This window comes from Triticum urartu, chromosome 2 (assembly GCF_003073215.2).
Source record: "Triticum urartu cultivar G1812 chromosome 2, Tu2.1, whole genome shotgun sequence".
NCBI classification, from domain to species: domain Eukaryota; kingdom Viridiplantae; phylum Streptophyta; class Magnoliopsida; order Poales; family Poaceae; genus Triticum; species Triticum urartu.
In genome coordinates this window covers 18,629,807-18,637,556 of record NC_053023.1, presented here as the reverse complement: position 1 = coordinate 18,637,556, position 7,750 = coordinate 18,629,807, and the positions used below count along the sequence as shown (strand labels likewise).

The following is a 7,750-nucleotide window of genomic DNA, read 5'->3' as shown; positions in this document are numbered from 1 at the left end:
CGATTTTCAACGTCCTGGGGGCGCGACTGGGGCGTTTTTTTCACGCCGGCGTCGAAAAAGTGATCTGGAAAGGTTTGTTGGGGACGCAGCTGGAGATGCTCTTATGTGAAACCCAGGTCAGGCGGCTCATGTGGGCAGTCCCATAAGACGACGTGCCATAGGCAGGAAGCATATGCAACTCTTTAGCGCGATGCATCTTGAATCAATTTTTTATACCACCTCAGATAAGTATCGGAACAAAAATTCTCATATTAGATTGCAGGGATAAAAAAAATTCGATGCTAAGCGTAAGCCGGTTGATAACTCGCAGTTATCAACCGCCTTGATAACCGTCCGATCATGCACATCATAGCCGTTCACTCAAAATCCCACGGATCCCACTTCCTCTCAGATGCACATGTTCGCCTCGCGCACCACGGCACAACGCCCAGTCGCCCACTCTCCCGCTACGATGCAACGGACGTCGACGTTGCCGGAGCTACGATGCAGCGGCCGCTGACGCCTCCGTACCTGTGATGCAGCGGTCGTCAATGCCGCCGGAGTTGCGCTGCAGCGGCCGCAACACCGCCGGAGCAGTGATGCAGCGGTCGTGGACGCCGCCGGAGTTTGCGCTGCAGCGGTAGATGGGCCCAGAGGACACGTGGCAAGCAACGCGGGAGGCTTACGTTTGTTAATATCAGCCGGTGGAAACAGTGTTTTCCATATATTCCCGTACTTATCTCCTGATAGATGAATCCCTCCAGGTTTACGGGAAACGGGGTCATTGCCATTCGGAAGACTCGGAGGAGATAAGGATGCACGTGGATGCGTCGTCCCACGCGAGACGCGCGTATGCAGAAGGCGGCCGGCGCGTGGCTCGGCCGGTCGGCGGGCAGGGGACGTTTACCAAAAATCCAGTCTCTTCCTTCAAAAGGTACGTACGCGCGTGTCACCACTTGGAGTTTTCTGCATAAATATGGACTAGAAGTGATGTCTTGCTCTCGCTGCAATCTCCAGCCTTGTAGCTATAAAGTCTGCTGAGCTGCTCTGTAGAAGAAACATTCAGTGAAACAATCAATCAGCCGCTGTGATGCTTCATCCGTTGCATGGCCTCCATGAGCTGCTGCTCCTGCTGCAAGCGAGGTCTCCACATGCTGCTCTAGGACTGGTCTTTGTCCTGCTTGTCTGCCCTCTTCTCGTACTCCTGGTCGTGCGCCGCCTCGCGACGCCGTCGACGGCCGCGGCGACCGCGAGAGCCAGAGAAGAGCTACTGGGCAGGCTTCCCTCTCCTCCCAGTAGGCTCCCCGTCATCGGCCACCTGCACCTCGTCGGCTCCCTCCCGCACATCTCCCTCCGCGACCTCGCCGCCAAGCATGGCCGCGACGGCCTCATGCTCCTCCGCCTGGGCGCCGTCCCGACGCTCGTCGTCTCTTCGCCGAGCGCCGCGGAGGCCGTGCTGCGCACGCACGACCACGTCTTCGCGTCCCGGCCCTACTCCGCCGTCACCGAAATCCTCTTCTACGGCCCCACGGACGCCGCCTTCTCCCCCTACGGCGAGCACTGGCGGCAGGTCAAGAAGATCGCCACCACGCACCTTCTCACCAACAAGAAGGTCCGCTCCTACCGCTATGCCCGCGAGCACGAGGTGGGTAACCATGCATCAATTTCTTCTGCATCTTTGCTATCTTTAGTAGATGTAACATTATTCATCATTTAGTTAATTACTTCCTCCGTTCACAATCATAAAACGTTCTAACCTTTTCTGAATTGGGTGCATATAGACATGATTTACTGTGTATGTTCACTAATTTCAGTCTGTATGTAGTCTATATTAAAATATTCAAACATCTTATATATTTACATCAGTTAACTTAGTCTAATTCAAAGATAATATTATTTTAATCACTATACATTTTTAAAATCATTAAAAATATATATTTCAAAATTGAATTTCACTCACTTTAAAAAACTATTTTCACTCAGTTCATGAATGGATTACAATTTTTCAAAAACGGTTTCAATTACTATTTCAAATGACCGACTTCAAAATTTTCAATTTTTTTAGTTATTTCATAAAACATATATAAATTATTTCAAACAATTGATTTCAACTATTATTTCAGAAGGCATGTTTCAGTGATTTCGAAACTCCATTTCAATATTTCAAAAAATGATCTTAGTTATTTCATAAAATCTATTTGAAGTAGTCCAAACGATTGATTTCACTTATTATTCAAAATGGCCAGTTTCAGTTATTTCAGAACTCCATTTCAATATTACAAAAGAGTGATTTCAATTTCTTCAAAATACTTACTTAAATAGTTGCCAAAAACCAACGATTTCAAAATGCCCATGTCAATTGTTTCAAATGATCAGTTTCAATTATTTTAAATGATCAATTTCGATGAAATTGATATTAATTCCAAAAAAAAAATTCCATTATTTCAATTTCATATTTGACAAAGTAGGAAAAGTGATTATTTCAACTTGCTTGTTTAATAAAAAATACATCTATTTCAATTCCATATTTTTTTAAATCATCAGTTTCACTCTTTTAAAATAATCAATTCCACATTTTTCAAATAATCAGTTTCACAAAGCTGCATTACAATTTCAATGAAAGAAATACAAAAATCTTTCCATCAACTATTACTCAAGTGAAATCTGAATAAACACAAAATAGGCATTTTAGTTACACAAATCCACCATGATATTACTTTCTGTGGCACTATTTCACTCTCTGTAACCCTATTTCATAAATTAGTTTCACAAGTTTGTAGAAAACTGATTTAATATATTTCCCAACAGTTACGTTCATATATCACACATATTTTCAGAACTGTTCAACTATTTCAATTACATTGCAGAACTAATTTTCCATTAAACAATAATCGACAAATCCTAATCATACAAATCAAATAACAAATACTACCTCTGTATACTAATATAAAACATGTTAGATCACTACCTCGGTTCATCATCCACTAAGTGCCAAATCATATACTAAGCTCCAGATTAACACAAAACACTGTTACCCGGGAGGACAAATCACAGGAAAAGGTGGGTTCCCCGGTGCCCTTCGGCATCCATGGCGGTGCCCATGCTTCAGATGTGGCTGGTGGGGAGAGGAGAGCTAAAAGGATGGCGATGGTCGACGGAGACTGGAGCAGATGTGGTGGACAATGACCAAATCCGGCTAGCCAAGGCGAGGATCCAACAGATCTGGAACCAGGACCCCCGAATATTGAGCTTCGTGTTGTGCCGCTGGTCGCTGCTGGCCTCCACAGGTGTCTAGGTTTCACCGCACATCCGCTCGTCTCTGGTCATTATGGGTCCTTGCGCTCGCGTCATAGCTACCGCCGTCGGTAGAGCCGGATTTAGCGTCGGCCGGCAAGCCGCTGCCAACCGCTGGTTTTGGATCGAGAGGTGAAGCGCTGGTGGATCAAGTGAATATTGTGTAGAGAGAGGTAGTGGGTACTGTATTTAGGATAAGTATTGGTTTTTCTTTTTTTCGGGAAGGGATGGTATTGGTTTTGTTTAGCTAAAAACGAGGAATAATAGCTGGCAAATACACAAATTTTGAAACAGTTGCAAACAACGGATTTTTGACCACTACGTGCCGGCGCTGCTAGAAAGAGGTTTGCGCACATGGATATGATCACTCGTGTGTGTGAAAGAGAGGGGATTTTTGTTTATTGTTCATCTCAAACATTATTGTTACGTTTAATTCTTATTGATGCTACAAACTTAATGTTAATAGTAATAACTCCTGCAAAGTATGGACAAGTGTAATTTCGAAATTTCTGTGCAATTTAATAACACAAAATTTATGGTTCTTTTTCACATCACAAACACCTGTCTTTTGTAACTCTACTCATATTATACTTTTTCATATAGAACCATTTTACCATTTTTTGGCTAATCTTTACAATTTTTTGTATATTAGGTTCGCTATCCATTTGTCATCTTGTTTCTTAACAAAAATGTATACTTTGGGAGTAAAGCTACCTCCTAATTCTTTTTCTTGCATAACTGAATTATGGCCCCCTACCAAAAAATAATAATCCATCTATTTTCAGTCTTTCCTTCTAGGGTTTTGTTTATGTATTTATGTTTTTACTAGTTATTTAAAAAATGGGAACTCATGGGAATATGTTCCTAATTATTAATTGGCCATTGGTTTACATGATCAACTACATCAAAACGGTGTCTAAGCGATGTAATAAAACATGGAATCTTTGATCTTTTCCTTCAAGGTTGATATTATTCTTTTATGCATATAGTATATTTCTCCACTTTACATATTCATTTCAAAATGATGGTTTGCTAAGTCTTAGGCAACTCATGTTCTCTATCTCAGTTGGTTTCTTCTCCAATTAGAATATTTTGAGTTTTTTTGCATATTCTGATGATGGGTTCCAATCTGTGACACTGATTAATGAAGTATTTGAGAGCTTTGGAGCATCTTTTACAGGAGAGAGAGTAAGGGAACGTTTGGTTCCTGGGCAAAAACGGTTATAGCCTTGCCGAGCCAGGATAAGCGTTTGGTAGAGCTGGTTTTGAGGGCCAACTAGCCTCACCGGGCCAGAAAATTCTAGCCCGCCAGGGAGAGCCGAATTGGCTCGCCTTCGACGGCAAACTCTCACGCGAAGATAAAAAATGAAGTGAACTCCTCCAATCTTTTCCCCATCTACTAATACTAAAGCTGGATGGTCGCACCAGATTTCTCCAATCAATAAATGAATTTGCAACTATTTCTACAAACAGATTTCTCTCCCTAATATGATCTTTTCCCCAACGTTATCTCAGATTTCTACACCACAAAAAAAAAATCTCAGATTTCTGCAACTATACTACCGTCCCTACTGGCAGCCGTTCTCCGGCCGTTTCTCCGATGCGTGCGACATGTATTATGCATAGAAGCTAGCTAGCTCGGTTGATGCCCATCCAAACAGCTAGCTAAGGCAAGCATGGCAAGGCTATAAGGGCTAGCTGAGCTATAGCCTAGCTGAGCAAAGAACCAAACGAACCCAGAGTCTCAGTCTAAGTGATGTGACAAATGAGTCATCTCATTTATACAAAGTATTGCAGTCTTATTATTGTTGTTTCGTGTCGTTATACCAAAGTGATACTACTCGATGTACTAAATCTACCACAATAAGCTTTTTTGTTGCTTTTCCTTTCAGGTAATTGTGTTGATTTTTCATGTCATAGTTATAGTGCCTATTATTTTTCATTGAGCATGCTAGCCTTTTGATCCCAAAAGAGTGGAAGTAGGCTCGCCAATTGGGAAAATCATTATTCATAGTCTTGTTATGGCCAAGGGACACCATATTTAGAAAATTGATAGTTCTTAAAAAGCAACTTTTTTTGACAGACTGTAAGGAAACCCCCTACAGTATAATTGGTGCAACAAAACCAAATTGCAAGTACGATGCCTTGAACCTGGGTGGGTGGGAAGGCTATGCCTTAGTCTGCTTAAAAAGCAAATTAATCCAAAGGCTAGTAAAAAAGTGATTGAAATCTCCAAAAAAAATAGGCAACTTAAATATAGACGACTTACTTGATTTATAGATATATTGCAGCATTGGTAGATGCATGTTGTCCACATCATGGATTGTGCCAAAATTAATCCTTTTCAATTCACAGGTGAGATCGGTTGTGGCCAAGATCCGCGATGCGGCCTCCAAATGCACCGTCATCGACCTGACTGACCTTCTCAATGCCTTCACCAACGACATTGTGTGCGAAGCTGTGTCCGGTAGGCTTTTCAGGGAACAAGGCCATAAAAAACTCTTCCGAGAGCTCGTCGAGGCCAACTCATTGCTCCTGGGTGGATTCAACCTAGAGGACTACTTCCCCGTGTTGGTGAAGATGGACATCATCAAGAGGATTGTTTGCGCCAAGGCCCAGAAGGTGAAGAAGATGTGGGACAACCTGCTCAATAATATCATCGATGAGCATGCAAGCAAGTCGGTGCCAGAACACAACAGCGAGGATAGTGACTTCACCGATGTGTTGCTTTCTATCCAAGAAGAGTACAAACTCACGAGAGACCATATTAAGGCTCAGTTAGAAGTAAGTACGTCCTCACAAACAAAAACAAAACAATCACACATCCACACATATAGCTTATATGTTGTTGATTTGATTCTTACATATGGATCCGTATGTATGTAGATCATATTCGAAGCTGGCACGGATACATCATTCATAGTGTTGGAATATGCGATGGTCCAGCTCATGCGAAAACCCCACCTCATGAACAAGCTACAAGCTGAGGTGAGGAGCACTATAACCAAGGGGAAAGAAATAGTTACCGAAGACGATCTGGATAGTTTGGCCTACCTAAAGGCAGTCATTAAAGAGACACTCCGGCTCCATATGCCTGGGCCACTCCTCATACCCCACCTCTCCATGGCCGACTGCAACATAATGGGCTACACAATACCATCAGGAATACGTGTCATCATCAACAGTTGGGCTCTTGCAAGGGACCCTAATAGTTGGGAGCATGCGGATGAGTTCATGCCTGAGCGGTTTATGGAATGTGGTAGCGCCGCAACTATGGACTATAAGGGAAATGACTTCCAATACTTGCCCTTTGGGGCTGGGCGAAGGATTTGCCCAGGCATGAACTATGCGACTGCGAGCATTGAAATCATGCTAGCGAATCTCATGTACCACTTCAACTGGAAGCTACCAGTAGAGTTGATGAACGAAGGTGGCATCAGTATGACTGAATTTTTTGGGATGACGGTGCACCGAAAGGAAAAGCTCCTCCTCGTTCCCGAAGTGCCACAAGATTAATACATCGGTCCATTGTATTGTGTGTGCACATCACAATGAGTACCTACCATAATAGTATGGTGAATGTAGCCTTTGGACTTCTTATTAAGCACCGGTGTAATGAATAACTGTTCGATGGGATTTTGTATGAAATAATACAAGTTAATATCTGTGCATTGTATATAAACAAATAAAGGGAGGGAAGAAAAGCCATGCATGTTTACACAGACGTGATAAATAAGTCCTTGCTAAGTGATTCTTCATATACATGCACACACTAGTTTTCTTTTTGTATGAACTTGTTTCGCTCGTATCCATCCATGCACTCACGTAGATATATGTATCTAGCCGCCGTAAAAAAAGATATACGTATCTAACTTGTACGTCCGCATGGGAAACTTACCCACGTACTAACGCATGCAGCCGTACTGATGCAGTTCATGATCTGTATAGACGTCTAAGCCGGATCGTACGTGTACCCGAATACCGGCAAGCGATGTGCGAACTCCTCCCATTTCTTTCTCTCCGTTTTATTTTGCATGCAGGCTTTGTAGGATGGTGTGCATCAATACCATGTACAACCCGGTTTGACTCGGTGGCCGGTACGTACGACAAGCTATGTCCCCGTCCAAGCGTGCACGTCAAGAAGGAGAAGAAGAGATATGCATAAAGAGCCATGCAACTAGATGAAAACGCTGTCATGCATCCATATTTCCTCCAGTAAAATCGGGAGCGGCCTACGGATAAACACCCGAAGGCCAGCAAGAGAGAGGAGCACCCGACGACCGGCGAGACGCAAGAAGCTCTCTCACGCGCCGGACCGCCGGCCGGACGTAGGACGCGGGCATCCCCGCCGGCGTACACGGAAAGGAGGAGGCCGCCGTACATCCGTCTGCGCGCAGGGGACCTCGGCGGCAGCAACATGAACGCACAACTCACATTCCCGTAAGGTACTACTTTCATCTAGCTTACATCTTCCTTT

At 43.6% G+C, this 7,750-nt stretch overlaps 1 protein-coding gene across 1 annotated transcript; it reads left to right on the top strand.

Annotated features, from left to right (window-relative positions):
• Positions 1-1,011: 1,011 nt before the first annotated feature.
• Positions 1,012-6,991, top strand: LOC125535231 (indole-2-monooxygenase-like). The gene is made up of 3 exons (XM_048698285.1): positions 1,012-1,624; positions 5,629-6,057; positions 6,160-6,991. Exons 1-3 carry the CDS (start codon positions 1,070-1,072, stop codon positions 6,787-6,789), a joined length of 1,614 nt encoding a protein of 537 aa, XP_048554242.1. The 5' UTR covers positions 1,012-1,069; the 3' UTR covers positions 6,790-6,991.
• Positions 6,992-7,750: the final 759 nt, after the last annotated feature.

Excerpts from the sequence above, each read along its gene's own strand:
- LOC125535231 (XM_048698285.1), top strand. The coding sequence starts at position 1,070 with ATGCTTCATCCGTTGCATGGCCTCCATGAGCTGCTGCTCCTGCTGCAA. Across the intron at positions 1,625-5,628 it reads GCTATGCCCGCGAGCACGAG|GTGAGATCGGTTGTGGCCAA; the intron begins GTGGGTAACCAT and ends TTCAATTCACAG. Across the intron at positions 6,058-6,159 it reads ATATTAAGGCTCAGTTAGAA|ATCATATTCGAAGCTGGCAC; the intron begins GTAAGTACGTCC and ends GTATGTATGTAG.